Source organism: Apis laboriosa, unplaced genomic scaffold (genome assembly GCF_014066325.1).
Source record: "Apis laboriosa isolate Shangri-la unplaced genomic scaffold, ASM1406632v1 scaffold64_cov150, whole genome shotgun sequence".
NCBI classification, from domain to species: domain Eukaryota; kingdom Metazoa; phylum Arthropoda; class Insecta; order Hymenoptera; family Apidae; genus Apis; species Apis laboriosa.
In genome coordinates, this window is record NW_025224011.1 from 1,298,193 (window position 1) to 1,320,394 (window position 22,202).

Below are 22,202 nucleotides of genomic sequence, written 5' to 3' on the forward strand. Positions count from 1 at the left end.
CATTTTTCTCGCCGACATATTATACCTACCACTATTCACGAGACCTTTGACGTAGTTAACGAGATATCGATAAGCAAATTAGTCTCGTATAGCATCGCCTTAAGCAATCGAGTAAATAAACAGGGTCTCGGTTAATACTCGTAATTCAATTTCCATCATCCGGTATATAAACGAAACCAGCACTCGACGCCATCGTTTGCCTGCAGACTTGGATAAATTCTTCTTCGTCACAAATAGATTCCGGTGCGAGAATATTTCGGTATTCCTTATTAATGAGTGTGCGGTGGAAAATAATAATAAAATCGAATCAAATTTGAAATTTATCCAAATATAATATAAATAGGGATATAATCGATAAAGGTAGATTGAAGTGGAATCTTTGGAAATTGAAAAGTGAACGAGTACGAGATATTGTAATTGTTTTTAGAGAATTGTGAGGAATGGTGGTTGTGTAATTGATTTGGAATATTTTCAAATGGACGAATTTATAGCGAGCTTTGATTGATATACTTGAATGTAGTAGATGTTGATGATGTTGATAAATGAAATTGCATTCTTGATAATGATAAATGATTGAAATTTAAATATTATAAAATATTATAAAACTGCATGCTTTTGGATAACGATTTTGGACAAAAATATGAAACCCTTTATTTTGATGAGTTTGCTTCTCCTAAGATAATCTTGTAATACTTAATCATATTTTTAATTTTTAATCGTACATTTATATATTATAAATTTCGCTTCGATATTTCAAATAAAATTTTGCAATTAGAAAACATTTAATTTACAATTTGTCAAACATATTCTCTTAACAATTATTATTTCTCCTGTAACTTCCACAAATTTAGTTACACATTGACAATCGATAATTCTGACGTTACCAATATTTTCTATAATTTTTTTTTTTGCAATTCAATAATTATCGTTATCGATCTCTAAACATCTCTTTAAAACCGTAGTCCACAATGGGCTGTGAAAAGACAGAGAAAGAGGTAGAGGCTCCTCCAATCGAGGAAAACACCTATATGATTCACCTTCCAAAATCACTCAACATAGAAGAGAAGAAATACTTATTAGCAGTAGAGCGCGGTGATTTGGTAAATGTTAAAAGATTCATCCAATATGCCAACAAAAGCCACGTGAGTCCCTTGAAAATTCACTTTTTCCCTTTACTTGAGATCTATCATACTTCTTCATCTCCAATAATCCATTTTTTTTTTTTTTACTTTCAGGGTAAATCAATAGACATCAATTGCGTGGACAGTTTGGGCCGTGATGCATTGTGCTTGTCAATCGATTCAGAAAATCTAGAAATGGTAAAATTATTAGTAGTAATGGGTATAGAGACGAAGGATGCCCTTCTTCGAGCTATTGATCAAGAATTTGTAGAAGCTGTTGAGTTTCTGCTCGAACACGAAGAATTATTAACCGCCAATTCGTTGGAGAATAATTGTGAGTGATATTTTATTTTTGTTTAACGAATTTTTATCTCGAAATAAGAAGGCATATGAATACTTGAAACTGTATAGAAAAGATCAATCGTGATTATGAATTATTCGATTACAAAATTATATTAAATATTATTGATCAAATTTTTTTCCATCTAGTTTTGATTTTTCGATATTTTTTCAAGATCGATTTTATTTTAGGTAATCTTTTAGGTATATAGAGAATTATACTTAATTTATAGATGAGAAAATAGAAAATATATTTAGTATTGAAAGTTTTCTATAAAATATTCACGTAATTTGCAGCTGAGAAAGAAGTGATCCACAGTTGGCAAAAGATCGATCCAGCCTCCGCTAGGTATCCACCGGAAATTACGCCATTGATTTTAGCGGCACAGCGGAACAATTACGAGATTTTGAAATTGTTACTAGATCGTGGCGCCACTCTTCCTATGCCGCACGATATTAGATGCGGATGTGCCGATTGTCTACGATCAACCATAGGTAAAACGAACAAATAGGAATAAACATCTATTTTCCTTTATGTGTCTGAATATCTTTCATTTTCCTCTTGATTTTTCCGAGGAAATTTATTTATTTCAAGATTAAAATATATGAGTTTGTCTAGTTATTTCACGAAACAAGGGATAAATAAGAGAAGAAATTGTTTAAAATTTTTGTATTGTAATAATCATTGATTGTTCTCTATTCTCAGGAGATCCATTGAGAATTTCGTCCACTAGAGTTTCTGAATACAAAGCATTGGCAAGTCCAAGTTTGATAGCTCTTAGCTCGCCAGATCCTTTGCTGACGGCTTTTCAATTGAGCTGGGAACTTCGAGAATTGACGATTGCCGAACCGGAAAGTAGAGGCGAATACTTGAAGTTGAGACGTCAGGTGGAAAGGTAAACTTTCCACCTTTTTTCTTTACACATTTTCATTCGTAAACATTCAATAATTTCCCCGTTTAATTTTAATTACAATTTTTATATTTATTTATCTCCTTTTTTTATTTCGAATGAAAATTCTTGGATCATCAACGTACGATATCAATTTATTAATTTATCCATCGGACATCTATCCAATTTAAAAATATTTATAATATTCTGCATTATATATTACATCTATTCTATTGGATCTACAAAGAAAAAAGAAAGAGTAATAAAATATAAATGAACCTTCCGTTTAAATTGTAACATAATTTAATACATCTTACGTACATCAGAAGAAATTGTGCAACGCGAATTTAAAATTCATTGCATTTCAAAATGAATGAATACGACTTGTGCAAATGTTTCATTTCCAAATATGAGATATTGAAAACTGGATTTCTATTAATAATAAAATATATATATATATATTTTAAATAACTTTCCTTTTCTTTTTCTTTTATCGTACAAGCAAGTTTTCCAGTCGTTGAGAAATATTCTTAAAAGATTGAGAAATATTCTATTGGTCGATTTCGTTTCGAATTAGATTCGCCGTTGATCTTCTGCAACAAGTGAGAACCACTACGGAGTTGCACACGATTCTCAACTACGATCCTGAGGACGATGCCAACTTGCCCCCGAAGCAGCTGGCCAGATTAGAATTGGCCATACAATATAAGCAGAAAACTTTCGTCTCCCATTCCCACGTGCAGCAACTGTTGGCAGCGATCTGGTTAGTTCGTTAAGCAACTTCCCTCGATTTTCCATACCCGAAATTGTCACGAACTTGACTTTCTCAAACTTTGTTCCTCTTATTACATGTCATGAAATGAGAATCGATTCGACTTGGTAATTGCGTTAAAAATATGTGGAATTAAATTGTCGTACAATCAACTCTCTTAAATAATATTTATCGTATGGTATACTCTAGCTTTTTTATTTTTTATTGATTTTCACGAATCTTTCGTATTCAATGAATACGATTATATATATAGTTTAGTACAAAGGATTAACTATATTTATTGGCTGTACTGTATTTGTTGCAGTTGTTAAAAAATATTTTACTCTTTTTAAATAATTGACGTGATCTAATCTAATTATAATTAGATATACGTAAATTGATTGTTTGGAAAGAAACAGAGATATCATGTTCCATTCCATCTCGAATAATATTTTAATTAATAAATTATTATTAATGATTTAATTAATAAATATTAAATGAAGAAATTGTAACAAAATTGGTGAATAAAATCATGTGAAAATTATTTCAAATGATAATTAAAATTCTTTAAAAAGATTAAAATATTATTTGAGAAAATAATTTCATGAATCGAACTCATTTTTCTCACTTTTAAATTTTCTTAAATTAATCTTATATTTACGTTTGATCGAAGGTACGATGGTCTACCGGGATTTAGACGCATGAGCACAGGAAAAAGATGTGGAATTCTCGCGAAAACAGCTTTAATGTTTCCATTCTACTGTATAATGTACTTAATAGCACCAGAGTCGAAGATCGGACAATTAATGCGTAAACCATTTGTTAAATTCCTCGTTCACGCCTCTTCGTATCTATTCTTCTTGTGTAAGTTTTAGTTAATTTTCACAATTTAGACAAGATTAATAATTATCTTGAGCGAAGAAAAATTCTTGAGAATAAACTTGGACGTTTCAGTTATTCTAATGTTGGTATCTCTACGCGCGGAGGTAGAAATAGTAAGATTATTCGGCAGCGATGAGACAATAAAAAATATGAATATAGAATTGACGAAGCAAAGAGGGGCAGCACCATCGCTTTTGGAATGCATTGTCATTCTTTATGTTATTGGATTTATTTGGCAAGAAATGAAAGAGGTATATTACCTTTATAATATATTCAATCTGTTCTAAATCTGTTTCTAATCAATTGACGAGGCTTCTTTTCATCGATTTCTGAAATGATTTCAATTTTTTCTTTCCTTTCCTTTCTTCGAGTTAAATTTAATTAAATAGATTCTAGAGATCAAAATAGCATAAAAATTTCGATCGAGACTTATTTTTTTAAGTTATAAGTTATAATGTAAATTTATACCAAATGAAGCGAGACAAAATGACTTCAGTTTCAATTTCAATCGCTTATAATTCAATAAAAATTGTTTATTTATTTATATGAATTATTTATTTATATGAATTATCGAAATTTCTATATACCAATTGTATTTATTACTTTAGCCTCTTGAATCGATTTTACAAAGAAATATATTAACATCCTGTATCAAATATTTATTATTTCATTAAAAATAGAAAAATATAATAGTTAAGATAGATAAAAGATTGAGAATTAAGATTTTTGAAAATCTTCCACGAGAAAAGGAAGAAAAAAATTATTAGCAGAAATATCAATCTTTAGAATTACATCAAAGAATACATTTAATTCGATTGATTCGATTTAAATAACTCGATTATAATTAAGAGATATCGAGAAATGTAATTCGATGTACAAATTTGAAGGCTTACATAGACGGATTAAAGGGGTATCTACGAGACATGTGGAACTTCATCGACTTCACTAGAAACTTTCTCTACATCGCGACTGCGATTCTTCGATTAGCAGCGTATCTTCAGCAAAAAGCGGAGATTAGAGACAATCCTTCGGCAGCTCTGATCCCAAGGGAGAACTGGAGCGATTTCGATCCTCAGTTAATCGCCGAAGGCCTGTTCGCAGCCGCCAACATCAACAGTGCCCTGAAATTGATCCATTTGTTCAGTATTAATCCTCACTTGGGACCTCTTCAGGTGATCATTCTCGTGAATTTTTTAAGTATTGTAGAATATCATAGAACGAAAGATCAGAAAACAAACTAGAAAAGAGTGTACAATTTTTCCTCGCGCGATGATTAATTGATTTTGTTCTCTCTTTTTTTCGAAAAATATCTTTTTTCCAGATATCTCTAGGAAGAATGGTGATAGACATTGTAAAGTTCTTCTTCATCTACACGTTGGTACTTTTCGCGTTCGCCTGTGGCCTGAATCAATTGCTCTGGTACTTTGCCGAATTGGAAAGACAAAAGTGCTACGTTGATTTTGTTGATCCATCTTGGGACCCCGCGAGTGACAATTGTTTAAGATGGAGAAGGTAGATGATCGATGCACAAGTCCAATCTAATCGATTTAATCTCTCGATTTTATGGATTTTATGGAATCTTTATTTCATTGAATTGATACTTTATCGACTTGATCTCTCGATTTTACAGATTCAGTAATCTCTTCGAGTCCTGTCAAAGTTTATTTTGGGCCAGTTTTGGCGGGATTGGCATAGAAAGTTTCGAACTCACAGGTAAATCAAAAACTTAATATAATATTTGTTTATGAATATTTGTTTTCTCTGTGTTTCGATTTTCGATCCTGCTCGTTTTATTTTTAAGGGATCAAGAGCTATACTCGATTCTGGGGCCTGCTGATGTTTGGTTCTTATTCCGTGATCAACGTGATCGTCCTTCTGAATCTTCTCATCGCCATGATGAGCAACAGTTATGCTGTCATTGAGGTAACTGAAAAAAAAATATATTTTTCTATATTAATAAAAAGTATCGAATTTAATCCACTAAACAACAATCCAATAAACAATTTAAACAATTCCAATAATTCTAATAACTCAACCTTAATTTCTAACGTTAATTCTTCCCCAATAAACTAGGAACGAGCAGACAAAGAATGGAAATTCGCGAGGACGAAGCTGTGGATGAGCTATTTCGAGGACAGTGGCACGCTTCCACCTCCATTCAACATTATCCCTCCCCCAAAACTGTTCCTCAGGTGGTGCGGCCTGCGAAAGATCACCAAGAAGATGAACGATTGCAAACGAACGCGCGATTCCAAGTAACGATCCTTCTTCTTTTTCTTCTTCTTCTTCTTCTTCTTCTTCCTCTTCTTCTTCTTCTTCTTCCTCTTCTTCTTCTTCTTCCTCTTCTTCTTCTTCTTCTTCTTCTTCTTCTTCTTCCTCTTCTTCTTCTTCTTCTTCTTCCCTTAAATCCATTATCGACGCTATTTTCTAATTGTACGACCGGATTATTTCGCTTTTCTTTCAGGTACGGAGCCGTGATGAGAGCACTGATATGGAGGTACATCGTGAACACTCACTCTGAACACGAGATGAATCCGGTGACCGAGGATGACGTACACGAGCTCAAGTCGGATCTATCCTCGTGGAGATGCGAATTGTTGGAGATCTTGAGAAGGAACGGAATGGATATTGCTAGTGCTGACACGAAAGAGAAAAGTGAGTACGATTTAGATTAATTGTTATCTGTTATTTGTCGGTTATCGATCGATAGAAAGATTAAGGAAGGGGAGAATTGTTGGAAAAAAAAAAAAAATGTTATTTTTCTCCTCGAAAAATTTTTAAAAAATTATTCGTAGGTCGCTTCTAATCTCAGAATTGTGCGTGGAAGATCAATTTTTTTCTTTTTTCCTTTTTTTCACCTATCGTATACAAGTTCTAGCCATGGAACTTTTTTGTAGGGATTAATGTAACATTCGATATTTCATACGAATATCGATATATTTTAAAATGCATCGACGTGTTCGGCTAACATCGATTTTTTTTGCATTTTTTATTTTAATGTGTCGTAACGTTAATGTAATCTTTGTATTTCAGGATATTCTCGAGTCGATGCATCTTTATTCCTGACGTATTTTCATATCGTATTTTTATATTAATATATTCCAATGATATTGATAAATTAAGTAATAATGAGAGAGAATATATTTTATTGGAATTGAAAAAAATCAACCGAAATTATGATATTTTTCAGAGAAGACTCGATTCATAATTTTTTAATAATTTTTATAATTGATATATATATATATTATTAATTACAGACAATCAGCTGATTCGTTTATTAAATTTAATCTTTACGAACGATTAGCTATTCTTGGCAAGAAGATGAAGGTATGGGAAAGAAGATTAATGAAGGATTTCCAAGTAGCAGTTCCGCTTTCTCTAGACGAGGATCAAATGGAATCTTTCCAGCAATCGAACGAAGACGAAGACAACATCGCGAAATGGAAAAGGATCGCAAAATTAGCCGTGTTACAATCGGCTAATCATCGTTGGAATCAGGTGGGAATCGATTAATTTTAAAATTACCTTAAATGAGATCGATATTTTTATTTGTTGATCCGAGAGGAAGGTAATGATGGATGAAAAAAATTCCAGGTACTGGACAGCGCTGTGAAAAGTTCACAGATTGGCAAAAGCACCAGTAAATCGTCTATTCAAAATCAGATAAGCTTGAAGAAAGCTATGGAGGAGGCGCAAAAATTGAACAATAAGAGTACATTGCCACCTGTATCACTTGCTGTGAAACTTCCTGAAACTACTGCTTCCACGATTCTTCATGTTTTACATGATACGGTCGACGAAACTGATACTTCTGATAAATCTGAAACGGTGCAAGAAACTTCGAAAACGATAATTAATGTAACGACAGATTCCAAAGAAAAAGTAAGAATTGAATATCGATATGTTTCTCATAAAGCTAACAATATTTAATGTCGAAAATGATGTTCAGATATGGATTTTAAAAAAAAAAAAAATTCATAACTATGTATGGCAAAAATTCGTATTGAATGCGTATGCAAATAAGAAGGCGAATATTTAGAAATTTTCTTGTACCTTTTTTTTTAGAAAAATTCATTGAATTATCTAATTAATAGAAGAAGTTTCGTACAGAGGCATTTATTATATTTTTTTCGTTATTAAAAATTGAATACCTATAAGATAATGCAAGACACGGTTTTTTTTTAGTATTTCTTTTAAAAATTATGTACGTTCGTTGTATGTATTTGGATTTTGATTTTTTATTCTATAATGAATATATTGATAGATTGTTATACTCTTCTTTATAGTCGAAGCCTGTAATGTCAATGGATTATGTCGATGAGAAATCCGCTAAAATTGCACCAGTGCCACCGCAGCAATTCAAAAGAAAAGCTTTGAACAGTTCAACGACGTATCAACAACCGTCTGGTAAGTAATCTTAATTAAAATTGTTTTAAATATTTTTATTAAATTATTTAAATTATTAAAATTTTAAATTAAAATTTATATATTCGATTAATATTCAATAATTTTTTAAAGAAAGTGAATTCTTTTTTTTAATTTTATTTTCAGAAATGTTATCTTCTCATTCCACGAATACTTTCAAGTACACATCAAATTCTCCAATAAAGAAATCTGGTGGTACAGAATCAACATTGTCTACCCATATGGATGAAATTCCTAAAACATTGAAATCACGATTAAAACCTACATTAAGTCCTAAAAAAAATATGAATTTGCCGGAGGATAAGGAAAAATTGGTAAATGTTATGCCTAGATCGCCACGAGGACCAAGTAAATCACCTCGAAAAGGAGGTTGGCTGTAAAATACTGAATAAAAGTAAATAAAATATGTAATTTATGAGATTTGATTTAAAAATCTGTGTTCTTAATACACATGCATGTTTTGATAAAATTATCGTCTTAGGAATATATTATAAAGTAAAAAAGATTTTAATATCTATATTTCTTTTTTAAAAATTAAGACACGTTGTAGTTTTGAAAGTGAAATGATGAAATTGTGTTCAATTAAATCTCATATCTTGTTTATGATCACGTGCGAAAGATGAATATATAAAGTAAGACAAAGAGAGAAAATAGTGAGAAAAGGATGAAGATAGGATAAAAATTCGGAAATCAGCGCCATCTATAGAGTGCCGTAGATTAAACATAAATTTAGACAAAGAAAGCAAGAAAAAAGGATAGAGATAGGATAAGAATTGATCATCAGAGCCATCTCTTGAGTAATGAAGATATCTCTTTAAAAGAAAGATAAAGTAGAGTAAGAATTGATCATTAGCGCCATTTCTGAAGTGAAATTAAATTTTTTTCTAAAAGATGGCGCTAATTTTTAATTCTTACTCTGTTTTATCTTGACTGAGAAAAAGTTTCTATAATACTTAAGAGATGGCACTGACGATTATTTCACACTTTATCTTTCTATCATTAATAACCTTCTTCACTGTTTGTTCTCTTTGTTCATATTCCTAAAATTGTGCGTTTTAAAAAGGGTTTCGATATTTGATGAACTTTATCGTTTTTTAAAATAAAAATATAAAAATATATGTAAAATATATTACGACATATAAAAATGATATGTATGTATTATAATATATAATATACTTATAATAGAAATATACATCCGTATGCTAAAAATTACACGGAATGAAATTCATTTTCAATGAGATTCCTTTCATTTATGTATGGTATATATGTAAAATAGAGATACAAATATGTAGTTAAAGTATCATGTGTATATATATATATATATATTTTTTTTTTTTTTGCTCAGATACAATCAATGACATTCAATGATGCTGGAAAAAATAAAACTGAAACAACATATAAATTAATGCACTGATCGTATAAAATATATTTCAACATCCTGGCATTTGAAAAAATTTTGTATATGGAATTGAAGGCAAATGACATCATGCCATTCCGATACCATTACGCATTCTTTTCTTTAAACAAATTTGATTACACGTTTATTCCTCTCTGGAAATAACATGAATACTGAAAATATCATGGATCAAAAAAACTATATATTCTAAGCAGCTTGCACCACTTTACTCTGTGGACCTTTCTGCGTAGAACTAATTTTATCGCCTAACGACAATGCCATGCCTTGACTTTTCGCCCTGATACGAATATGGCCAACTACTGGAGCATCAGGTTTATTCAATGGTTTTTCGATAGACATATTTGCCAAAGCATCTTCACCAAATATCGATTTTGCATACATATTTGCGGCCATGAAACCACATTGCCCAGAGAGAGCCTGAAAAGAAATTTGATTTTATCCAATAATTTGTTTAACACTGAAATCATTTTTTAGGAGAAATCAATTTGAAGTACAATACCTTTTCTGGAGTAAGACAGCGCATATTTGTGGATTTTAGTAAATGAGCGAGATATTCCCTCAAATCTGATAATGTCGTATTTACAGACACTTTATTTTCCCATTCAAATTCTGCCCACATTTGTCTGAATTCTAGATCGGTGCATGTTGCTGGTACTATGTAATCCATGATGTCGATATGTATATCGTTCAATACTACTACACTTCTATCAGATCCCGCGCCAGATACATCATATACTGAAATTTTTTTTAATTCATAAAATTTTTATTTTCCTAAGATATGTTATTGAATAATTACCTATGTTGCCAAATATTATGCCATTTTCTGTGGATGCTACTTTTACATTTGCCTTAATGCTTGCAAAGTCTCGAGGAGCAAGTACAATAGGCTGTGGTCTTTCTACGAGTTTTAAATCGCCCATTGTTGCAAGTTCCAAAGTACAATTTTGCAAAGTATCTTCGGTTTGATTAACAATTAGTACATCAAGTACTATATCATATTGGTTGACATGAACAAGAGCTTCTGCATAAACAGGATCTGAGAAACCAGTTAATTGAGTAACTTTGCTCAAAGCACTAGGAGCTGGCGCATCTCCGCTAGCACCGGGTCTTCCAGCGACAGCAGCACTTAAACTTTGCTCAAATACATCACCAGCTCCACCTGTTAAGTCTGAACCACGGCTTAATTGCAAGAATTGTATAGGATCGTCTACTTGAACGACACTACCTGGTTTCTCTTTTGCCTATAAATAAAAAATTAGAAATTAATAGTTCATAAATATTACAAAGAATTGAATTAATTTAAAGTACAACCTTTTGGTTTTGTGAATCTTCTTCAGCTTTTGCTGCCAACATTCTACCAAGAGCATCACGACAACCTTCTGTGAAAACTTTCTGTACAAGAGGTGTTGGACAGGCTAAGGATCTTAAACATAATGATAAACGTTCTGCATCATCGTGTGTTATTGCTTTAGTAGGAAGACCCGAACGACCCAACTGCATCACACTAGACATTATTAACATTGCTTCAGCTTGCATACGATTGCTCTTCTGTAGATCACTTTCGAGACTTTTATATCGAAGCGCCAACTTGGCTAAAGTTGTTGCTAAAGAGGCACCTATGAAGAAATCACCTTCCATCATATATTGAACCAGTGCAGGACGTTTCTCTTCTTTTTTACCTATAAATTACATTTAAGAAAAAAAATAATATAAACTATCTCTAATAAAACGAAATTTATAATCGCATCAAATAATGTCAATAAAAAATAGAAGATATTTACGTGCAGATGTTGCACTGAATGCACTTTGAGTAGCGTATGTACCGTCTGATGTGACTAATTGTGCTGGTGTAACTTGAGCACTCCCATCATCTAATTTCTCACCAGCTTGACGTTTATTCTCCGCTTCTAATAATGGTAATTCTCCCAATGCAGCTCGTATGCGACTCATTACAGCTTCGATATCTTCCTTTGTAGTTGCGTATTCACCGAGAATCCACAATGCTGCTCTGTGTACTCTTACCGATCTTATATGTGGAAATACCTATTTTTAATAATTAATAAAATTAAAATCGTTTTTTTTTTAAAATATGGAAACAAAGATTAATTTTTTAATTTTTATTTTTTTGATATGTACTTCAAGAAGTTTTTCAACAATAAGTGGTCTCAGATTTTCAAAACGCTGAATAGCTTCACGCACAAACACTAGAACATCAGTAGCTGCAGCTTCGTTATTTTCCGACAAGAAATCTGTTAATACTGGAATTACTGTAGCTGCTACATCTGAGAACTTGATAGAACAAGCATGTAGCGTTCGAACAAGAAGTTGTCGATATCGACCAGCATCTTCATGTTCTCCGCCAGCCGTTCTAAGCACTTCTTTTTTCAATAACTGAACCATTTCATCGATAGTACGAGTCGTTACTAAGTCCATCGCTAGAGCTAATGTTTTTGTTCTAACTTCCAATGCTGGAGAGCCTAAAATAAGATTAAAATCTTAAGTGACATTCTATATTATTATATTATTATTTTTATTAGTTTTAGAAATCTACCTAAAACTCTAAGTACATCCATTACTAGATCTTGGAGAACTCTTTCATAAACAGGACTATCTTTCATCGCAATTAAGCGATCCAAAACAATCAATTTAACATTATTATCACTTTCTTTAACAACTAGTTCGATGTAGCAAGAAGCTGCAGCTTTAATCGCTGTAGGAGCATTGGAAAGTGTAACTAAAGTACCAGCTGCTTCATAGCGTACTGCAGCACTCGGCGAGTTTAATAAACTATAAATGCATCTGATAAAACGGGCTCTTTCGGATGGATTTGCAAGGCAAACCTATAAAAGTACAAGTTTATTAATATTTAAAATAAAAAAAAATAAATAAATAACTTTTATAAAAAAAATATTTACCTTGTAAATTAGTTCAACAATAACCAATTGTAATATATCACCAAAATTGGGTACTTGGTCCAAACAAGCTGCTAAATAAGCCAATGCTCTGCTCTGATCAGCATGTAATAGCATTAAAAATGCATTTCTTCTGCAAGACATATCTTGTTCTCCTTCCAAATATTTTGCAATTAATTCTGGAGCATCTGGTATAAGAAACTCAAAGTTTCTATAAATTGTAAAAATAGCTAGAACTGCATTTCGTCTAACATAAGAGTGTCTGTGTTCCAAACATGCAATTATGGCAGGCATTAAAGGTTCCAAAAGTTCTGGTTCTTTTAATTTACACAAAAATCTAGAATATAAAAATTCTTAAATATATCAAAATTTTTAACATTAGAATAAAATATCTATTATTATATTTAATACCTTAAAGTAGAACCTCTAACAAATTCATTTGGATGCTGTAAATCTTTTCTATAAGCATCACAAACTAAAATCATTTCCTGAAGTAATTTGCCATCAGGAGAGGTTTTAGGAACAATCTCCCAGAATATTAAAAGTAATTTCTTTATAGTGTGATCTTGCAATGGTAATACAAATCTAATAATAGTCATCAAAAGTCCAGGTAAGCGTTCTCCACTCAAGATTGTATGAATAGTTTTTTTAAGAGCTTCAATTTTTGTATGAACATCGCCTTTTTCAAGATCTTGTTTTAATTGCAGTTCATTTAATGGCTCCGTATCGGTTGGAACATTTATCAAGGTATAACAAGGTTGTTCAGCTATGGTACTCATTTTTTCGATTGTTTCACACTTTGTTAGAAAAACTTTTTTTTATTACCTGCAAATTAAAAACCATCATTCTATACTTCCCGAATAAATGATCGAAATTCATTATGTGATAAAAGTAATTCGAAAAACATATAACAAAAGTGAGGTTAGGTTATACGTTTACCTTATCATATTGGACATAAAGTAATATACTATATTGATCGAATTTGACATACCTGAGTAATCACAAGTGAATTGTGCGATAACAAAAGGTAACACAATATATTTCAATTGACTAATTGACATTTATATAAATCCGGAAACAAGAAAAACAGCATACGTGTCAAACCCCAATACAAGGGGTCTACTGAAACTAGGAATAGATAGCGCTACGATCCACTTCTTCCACATAAAATATTTTGAATTTTTTGAATTTAAGATATTTTTTTTCTTTAAAATATTGTTTAAACATTACTTTTTTATAAATATAAATTCTTTTATAGTTTTTTATTTTTGTATTCTATCATACTTCGATTTTAAAAGAATCAACATTTACATTTTAATATAAATTACAGAAAGGACTTTTGTTAATATTAAATTTTGTATTCTTATAAAAAAATGTTCAGAAAATTATTTATATATAATTCTCTAATTATATATTTTAAATTAATCAGCAAAAATAAAATTAATTTTTATTAATTCTTTAATTTTTCTCCAAACTCATAAAAATTACATAATGGAAAACAATTAATAATTATCGTTTATTTGAAGAGCACGTATTCATACGTATTCATACGTCGTTATTTGCGTAAAGATTTATTATAAATAATTTATAATTAAAATATATTCGTAAAATATTTCGTAAATTATTTCAACATTTCAAAAAAAAAATAAATAAACAAAACAGATATTTACCAAATAAAACCCGTAACTTAATGGCGCAACATATTGTTACTAAATATTATTAATTTATTTCTTTCAGAGATAAATCATCCCGATTAGAGAACCGCCTCAAGTGGAGCACTACTGACCTAGAAAACAAACTGAACTAAATAGATTGCAACTGCGTTCGAAGAAGCGATTAATTCATTCGCAAATTTTACCACCAATAAATTACATATGATAAAAATATATTAAATTGATTTAACTGATTAAGAAAAAATAAAACAATAATTTTAACAATTTAAATTTATCAGAGGAATAAGAATCATGTTGTTTCATGATCTTAAAATAATTTTAATTTAGATAGAACAGATTAAAGAAGTTGCATAATTGCACTATCAGTTATGAATATATTAGTATATTTCAAAGCAATTCGTTTTTTGAAAAATCACGGATTTTTTTATTGATGCGCAAAATGATTTTTTTAAATTACTGATAAACTTTTGTCGGTCAGATTTCTATGATTGACAAGCATATTTTTCTCTTTGGACAGTAAACAGTAATGTAAAATTAATTATTGAACATCTTTATAAATAACTTTATTTTGATATTTAACATTAACATTGATATAACATTTGATATTTTTATTCTTTTTATCTTATTTTTTAATTCATTGATGAAATTATTATAAATTTAAAAAAGATACATTTTTACTTTCTACTTCTTTTTTACGATAAATTTCAAGATAATCAATAACATAAAATCTCTGTTTTCCGTTTCTATCGTTCCAATAGTATATTTGATCATTTCTCAATGCTCTTTTATTATGAATGCCAAGGGATACTATCTACAAAATCTTCTTCTACTATCTATTGAAGCAAAAATTGAGAGAAAAAAAACTTGCTATATAATAGTCTCTCATCTATCTAACTGTACCTTACACTACCTCAATGTAACCTACTCTTGACGTACTCTTGTACGTAATAAATTTATGCCAGAAGCACAAATATCTCTATATCCTCTCTTCGAGTAACTCTTGAAATCACTACAACGATAAAACACATCTTGCTCATTGAAAATTAAAAAACAAGATACCAAGATCCGAAACATCTTGATCTCGATAATTGTCTTACTATAATTCACAAAGTTTCAAAGTACCATGTACGTGACGCGAGATGAATGAACGATATCCGAAGGCAGGCATTCCTCGAATCATCCATGTCTTTTCTCCATCCAACATTTCTCTCCAATCGATCACGATCGTGCTGTCGACTGAGTGACACGGACGACCACCTCTCATCGTGCCTCCATTCTAAACCGGTTAACCGGCAAAAACCGATCGTTCTCGTTCAAACAACCGGCGGAGAATCTCCTAAGTAATTTTTCGAGAATTCCATTCTCGAAACATCTCCAGCCTCTATGCTCTATGGCGTCAGACGAAATTAGCGGCTAGATAGAGCGAGCGGCGGCTAATTGCAAGCGTCTCGACGTCGCCGATTCTCAATTGCCTCCCATCTCTGTCTTGCCTACTTTTTTCGATTAACTCCTATTGCACCGGCCGTTGCACGCACAAAGAGGGTCAGACACGCGTTTAACTCGTACCGGCTATCTCTCACCCGTGAACGCCATCGTCCCCCTCCGTCCTTCCTCTCTCTCTCTCTCTTTCCCTCGCTCTATCCCTGTCCCTCCTTGGTGAAAGAGTAGTTTCACAGAGTTTGAAACGATCGCCTGGAATATCGTCGTTATTGGCACGAAGAGTTTCGCGTTTGCACGCTTGCGTCGGCTTCCCTTTGTTGCCTCGATCGTTCGAATAATTTTCTTTCGTGCTCGTCGAGTTATGGTCTCGTTTCGTAAGATCGATTTTATGCCGGTAATTCAATGGTCGTTTCATGATCACCGAATGGGTATATTTAAAGTTTTTATGGTTGGGGGGATGGTTTCTTTTTGGCGTTTGGAAAGTTACTATTACGATTGTAATTAACTCGGCAATTGCGTACTCGGATCTTTCAGATTTGGCATGGTTCGTATAGTGTAAGAAATTCTGAGAGAAATTTATTGGTGTCTACTTTTGGCCGTCTACTTTTAGATCGTATAATTAGATGTTCGAAACGAAGGTTGTACGAGATGTATTTCACATTTTTAACTATTTTGTCACGAATAAAAGATTCTCCTTATCCCAGAGTTATGTATTCTTAAGATGGATTTTCATAATTTGAGGAGGATGGACTCCTCGATGATTGGAAAAATTCGTGTACTCTTTTTTAATTTCGATTATATCAATAAATGGATAAAATTTATTTGTCAGATTGTAATTTGAAGTTTTACATCAATGAAATAAGAATTTTATCGTGCTTCAAGTTTTCAATGACGTGATCATTCCGACTACAATCGACTTCTTTGCATTTTTTTCAGTGATAACTTGCTGTATTAAGTCAGCAATTAACATATTTAACGATATTCATTCTTCAAAAATTCATCCACTCACGGCACAACTTCGTAATTTCTATATACATCAAATTCTTAATTAATCTATTTCTGATATTGATATCTATCTATATATATATGTAATTTTATTTTTCATCCCCAATTCGAAATTTCCAATTTAATTAAATCAAATTTCTCGTCCAAATACGAATTTATTTTCCTTAAACAACTTCTGAGATTCATTGAAAACTGAAGTTCTAATCTACTTCGACTTCCACCGTACGTCGATTTTGATAAATAAAAAAAGGAAATTATATCAATGATTACAACACGGATCGGACAACAATTCCACCTGTTCTCAATCTCCTCGTCGTTTCCTGTGTCGTGGATTAACTGTCGTGAATCGAGGACATCGAGGAATTCGACTACCGGGTAAAACAATCACGATTGCAAGATCGGCCCTGCGACACGTTTCAGCGCATAATTGCCGCGTTAAAAGTGCGAAGAAGCATGATCGTGGCATGGAGTAGCCGAGGATCTCGCGTGCACGATCGTTCATCGTCATCGTCGTCATCGTCGAATAGCGATTGCACAAGTTAGTGTACGTGGTGCAGATATGCGTGGCATGCGAGTCGCTTTATTCGTGGCGATACTGGCCACGATCGTCGAAATCTCGAGGGCCGAGTCGACTCGACAGTCCCTCCAGTGCAAGAACATCGCGAGGGACGTGATTATAAATAGCTGCAAAGGACCAAGGATGAAACGATCCCCGGAGAAATTTGACACTAGTAATGCGGATCAGATCGTAAAGGCGACTATATCAGGTTGGATTTCTCGTTCCTTTTTTTTTATATATGTTTCTTCAAGTGTACTTTGGATTTTATTAGTTTATAAGAATTTATGTGTATTTAATTTCAATTGGTATAAGTGTTGGAAAAATAGAAACATTAATACTCTACGCGAAATTCAATTATACGCGTGTAATTTGATGGAGAAATGAGGTCTCCAATGAGGAGAAGATATGTTTCTCGTTGTGAAGGATGTAAGATAGAATTATAAAATTATTGAATCCAATAGAAAAAAGAAACCATCCAAACAAAAATTTTCTGCCAATCGTGATGGAAGACAACAATGTTAAATGATAATTGATTAAATTTTTTGCAAATGGTGTTGTTCATCGAATCGAAAGTCAGTGAAATAAAGAATTAATTTAACTTTTAGATGTGATGGAAGAAAATCCAGTCGGAATGGAAATATTCGAGCCAGAAGGAAGCTATTATGTACAAGCTAGAATGCCTTTGCATCATGGCTCTTATGGTTATGGACTTATGCCTTCGAGATTCGGAGGGATAGGACAAAATTATCAATCGACCAATTTCCATCAATCAGAGCTTATCACGCCAGGACTCGAATTCATGGATACTCAGTACACTGGCATGTCAGGAGGAATGTACGGTTCCTCTCTACCTATGCGACCAAAATACCTAATAAGATCCGTCGTAAGTTCTTGATAATCAAGTTATGAAAAGGGGATTTAAATTCCGTACTTCTTCACGTTTCGATATTTATTCATCTTAATCAAAATGATTATACGAATGGAGAATAATATTAAAATAGCGCACAGTATAAAGTAACAATGAAAAGAAAAAAAAGAAACATATAAGTCGATTCTATGTAAAGTTTATTGCGTGCGTAAAGAAGATGTTCAAAGCGTAAAATGTTATTATTAAATTATCGATTTCGTGTATTATATATTTGAGGATCTGTTGTAATTAAGAACTGCGAGGGAAAGTGCAGGTTATTTATAGTTCTGATAAAATGAATAATATTGTCAATGAAAATGAAAGTTAATGTAGCATTATAGGTATGAATGCAATAAAACTCTTACTATCTCCATATCCATTTGTTTTATTTATTATTTCGAAAATATTTTCAATTAAAAAAATGTAAAAAAAAAAATTCGAGAAGTGTTATACTCTCGAAAAGGAATGGTAAAATATTCTCTGTTTAGAATTCATTATGAATTTATTGTTTATTATTATTAATTTGTAATTTTCTATGGATTGTTAATTCAATTATTAAAATATAATTATAGGCAATAATGTAAAAAAAAATATATATATATAATAATATGTAATAACAAATTTAAGTGTTAATTATACAGTTATGATAATTGTGGGAAATTAACGAATGAATCAAACTATTTCACAGAAATCGGACGATCTTCTCGGCTTCAATTTAAGCCCAGAAGAACTGGAAGAACTTCACAATGAGATCGGTGACAGAATGCCAAGAAACTCGAAGAATCTTAACAAGAGAATTTTCCAACAGATTGCAATGAAATGCTGTCCGAATGCGAGACTGTGCTACGATAATCCACGAATAATTCCTTGTATGGGATATTAAAGACGACTTCGCGATTCACTGTTGATATTTTATCATCGAAAAGAAATACAAACGGTTACTTAAGAGTTTATTATTTAAGGAAAACGATACTTAAGGAAATGTACATATTACTTAAATTCTCAGATGTCTTCTTGAGAATATTTAAAGGAAATAAAATACATGTTGTTGCGTTTGTCTAGTTTTGCATAAATTACGATCTTTTTTATACGTTTTTCTTTTTTTTTCTTTATCTTTATATTCGTTTACCTGAATTTAGAATCAACATTTATTCTGGGAATAAATCAAATATAATTTAATTTAGATTCATCTTAAAGATTTATAAATCTGTAAAGTTTATAAATCTGTTTCATTTATTTAAATATGATATGTTTCTTGTTTTTAAAGATTAAAAGTTAAAATTTTAGATTAGATTAGATCGTTCTCTATTAAAAATAATAAAACATTTTTGAAACATTTCGCGATAAATATTTTCTTAAAACGTTACAACAATGTGTGGGGCTATAATATTATAATAATTTGTTGCGTACAATTATGCAAAATAAGCAAATTTAGATAAAATATAACATAATTACATTTCCGATCCGATCTCATATTAAAATGTAAATAACATAAGAACATCGCTTTTCATTTGAAAACAGGTTTCATTTGCATTTAATATATGCATGATATATATTTAACAAGTATGAACTGCTACTGCAATACGTATGATTAATCTTTTTAAAATTACATAATCTTCTTAAGATTACTACTTAACCACTGCAAATGCAAAAGATAACACGCAAGATGATTTTCTCAAGATCTTTCAAATAAAATGCATTCGTAGGATATTAAAAAAATTAAATCAGATTAAAAAAGAATCATGTTCATAAATCAACATAATGACATATGTTTTTTATATTGTTTAATAACTTACGTAATAACACGATTCTCTCATAATTTTTCCTTCGACTCTACAAAATTTGGACTCCCAAAAAGAAATATATAAAAGTTCGATCGATAAATAATCGAAACTTACAACCCTTCCCCTTCCCTCCTTTAAGAAAAAATATTACTCCGCTCGTTCCTAAAATTCGTCATAATTCGATCGAAAGGCTCGTTGAAATCTCGAAGAGAAAAATAATCTCGAGCAAAAGTTACCTTACAAATAATACCTTACATTTTATTTACATCAAAATTAATACAATTTCATCGCCTCTATATACAAGTCATCCAACGCGACATTTAATACATATTTCGTTTTCTCCAATCTCACGGTCGATGATTCGCGTTTTTAATGAACGTGATAAAGGGAAACAAGGTGAGTTCTCGAGATCATCAATCGGAAATCAGACGATCTTCACGCTCGCACGCTTCGAGCATCGGATACCGTATCATCCGCGGCACTTCGGGCCGAAAGTGCACTCGCACGAAGAATCGCGAGGGAGAGAAAGAGAGAGAGAGACAGAAAGAGAGAGACGATGTCCCGTAGTGGGTTTGCTACTATCATCCAATTTACAAGCGAACCGTGTGCAGCGGTTAATGGCTGACGGAATAATGGACAGTGTTCAGGTAGTGATGGGATCGAACGTGGAAAAATATTCGTTTTGCGCGAAAATATCGTTTCTCTCGTTTACGTACGATTTTGCAAAGTTTTATACTCTCTTTTCCTCTCTCTTTCTCTCTTTCTCTCTTTCATTTTCATTATTCTTCTCTTTTTTCAAATTTTGCGAAAAGTCATAAAGTTTATTTCTGCGCTTTCGAATGACTCTTATGTGCTCTTGCATACCTGTTTCGGGGATCGTATTTTTGGAGCCATCTAGAAAATTATTCAAGAAACGACACGTTACACGTGTGCTTTTGAAATCAATGTTTAATCGGTGTGTGCAGTTTATTGCTTTACGAATTCTATTTCGAATCTCATTTCTGATTGATCTGAAGGATCGTTGACGAAAGAACAGATAGAGTAGAAGTCAGAGTTTTGCATTTTTTCATAGGGAGAATATCTTGACACGATGTTAAAAATGGGAAGATATTAATTTTTATAAGATTGATTCTCGACCATGTCTTATCAAGATATTGGTCATATTGATTCAATAAGTATCGTGAAAATCAAATTATTATCATTTTTCTCGTCAGAGAACAACATAATCTAAGTTATCGTTGTCGTGATTTAAAATCTAACTCGTATTTTTGATTTTATATTTTCAAATTTTCGGAAATTCTTATGATTTCTAGGGAACGCGATTTATATTTTTTCCTCCTACGAGACAACAACAAGAAGAAAGCATGTTGAACCAAGAACGATTTTTAATTTTTAAAGAAGCACGTGTACCGAAATCGTATCACGAAATCTAATAAAGGCCGATCTCTCGTGAATTTCTATTGAGTAGAAAGACGAGGAGAAGCAATGCTTGTTCTCGCTCTTTGTGCACGAGTAGCATGTCCGACACGTTGACACAACGTGATCTGTTAATAGTTCAATCTATCAGAAGATGCACCAAAATGCATTTTTAGATTTTTTTAATATCCATCTTAATGATTAGTTTCACTCTTTTACATTACGAGAACAAATAATAAATAAAATGATGATTCATCTTTTCGAGTCTCAATAAATGACAATCATTAAACTTGTTTCAAAAGAGAAAAATATTGTTAATACTTTAAATGATTAATTAGAATTACAACAATATCATGAATTATTTGTTTATGAAAAAAAAACATTATGATGAATCACATAAATATAGATATTTTGAAGATAATTTTCTTCTTACATATTCAAGAAATTATATATTGAATTATATCATAATAATTTCTCTATCAAAAAGCAGAAAATATTACGTGGTTATAAATTCTAAATTCAAAATTAAAGATTCACTAATAATATATTGAGGATTAATGCGGTGAACTAAATACGAAAGAAAAATCAGAGACCAAAGAATAGGCAAACAGAAATGACAATGAATTATGATGGTACAAGCAAGTGAAATATATCATTGTCGGAGCGGCTTTCAAAATGTGT

At 31.7% G+C, this 22,202-nt stretch overlaps 3 protein-coding genes across 4 annotated transcripts; 2 read left to right on the plus strand and 1 right to left on the minus strand.

Annotated features, from left to right (window-relative positions):
- Positions 1-210: 210 nt before the first annotated feature.
- On the plus strand, positions 211-9,891 carry LOC122718600 (transient-receptor-potential-like protein). Of its 2 annotated transcripts, none has more exons than XM_043943781.1 (19): positions 211-360; positions 963-1,142; positions 1,236-1,455; positions 1,758-1,955; positions 2,167-2,356; positions 2,928-3,113; positions 3,775-3,965; positions 4,056-4,234; positions 4,871-5,155; positions 5,305-5,495; positions 5,614-5,696; positions 5,785-5,906; positions 6,057-6,238; positions 6,448-6,638; positions 7,288-7,481; positions 7,578-7,865; positions 8,270-8,390; positions 8,535-9,559; positions 9,754-9,891. In XM_043943781.1, the coding sequence occupies exons 2-18, from the start codon at positions 969-971 to the stop codon at positions 8,786-8,788; spliced, it is 3,249 nt and encodes a 1,082-aa protein (XP_043799716.1). In that variant the 5' UTR covers positions 211-360; positions 963-968; the 3' UTR covers positions 8,789-9,559; positions 9,754-9,891. The 2 variants fall into 2 exon arrangements, with proteins under 2 accessions (XP_043799716.1, XP_043799717.1); XM_043943782.1 differs by having other exon boundaries at positions 8,535-9,667; positions 9,754-9,888.
- A 120-nt stretch (positions 9,892-10,011) lies between these two features.
- LOC122718601 (coatomer subunit beta) lies at positions 10,012-13,852 on the minus strand. The gene is made up of 10 exons (XM_043943783.1): positions 13,729-13,852; positions 13,149-13,562; positions 12,741-13,074; positions 12,377-12,665; positions 11,962-12,302; positions 11,607-11,868; positions 11,137-11,504; positions 10,622-11,066; positions 10,325-10,560; positions 10,012-10,242 (listed from the first exon to the last, which is right to left on the minus strand). Exons 2-10 carry the CDS (start codon positions 13,514-13,516, stop codon positions 10,012-10,014), a joined length of 2,874 nt encoding a protein of 957 aa, XP_043799718.1. The 5' UTR covers positions 13,517-13,562; positions 13,729-13,852.
- Positions 13,853-17,414: 3,562 nt separating this feature from the next.
- Positions 17,415-19,520, plus strand: LOC122718533. Its single transcript, XM_043943636.1, has 3 exons — positions 17,415-17,622; positions 18,020-18,297; positions 19,010-19,520. Exons 1-3 carry the CDS (start codon positions 17,415-17,417, stop codon positions 19,202-19,204), a joined length of 681 nt encoding a protein of 226 aa, XP_043799571.1. The 3' UTR covers positions 19,205-19,520.
- Positions 19,521-22,202: the final 2,682 nt, after the last annotated feature.

What these genes read in the sequence shown, in the direction of transcription:
- LOC122718533 (XM_043943636.1), top strand. Translation starts at nt 17,415, where the DNA reads ATGCGTGGCATGCGAGTCGCTTTATTCGTGGCGATACTGGCCACGATC. An exon ending in CGTAAAGGCGACTATATCAG is followed by an intron (nt 17,623 to 18,019) that starts GTTGGATTTCTC and finishes TTTAACTTTTAG; the next exon opens with ATGTGATGGAAGAAAATCCA. An exon ending in AATACCTAATAAGATCCGTC is followed by an intron (nt 18,298 to 19,009) that starts GTAAGTTCTTGA and finishes ACTATTTCACAG; the next exon opens with AAATCGGACGATCTTCTCGG.
- LOC122718601 (XM_043943783.1), bottom strand. Translation starts at nt 13,516, where the DNA reads ATGAGTACCATAGCTGAACAACCTTGTTATACCTTGATAAATGTTCCA. An exon ending in GTTAGAGGTTCTACTTTAAG is followed by an intron (nt 13,075 to 13,148) that starts GTATTAAATATA and finishes TTTATATTCTAG; the next exon opens with ATTTTTGTGTAAATTAAAAG. An exon ending in CATAATATTTGGCAACATAG is followed by an intron (nt 10,561 to 10,621) that starts GTAATTATTCAA and finishes AAAAAATTTCAG; the next exon opens with TATATGATGTATCTGGCGCG.
- LOC122718600 (XM_043943781.1), top strand. Translation starts at nt 969, where the DNA reads ATGGGCTGTGAAAAGACAGAGAAAGAGGTAGAGGCTCCTCCAATCGAG. An exon ending in CAACTGTTGGCAGCGATCTG is followed by an intron (nt 3,114 to 3,774) that starts GTTAGTTCGTTA and finishes GTTTGATCGAAG; the next exon opens with GTACGATGGTCTACCGGGAT. An exon ending in CGACAGATTCCAAAGAAAAA is followed by an intron (nt 7,866 to 8,269) that starts GTAAGAATTGAA and finishes TCTTCTTTATAG; the next exon opens with TCGAAGCCTGTAATGTCAAT.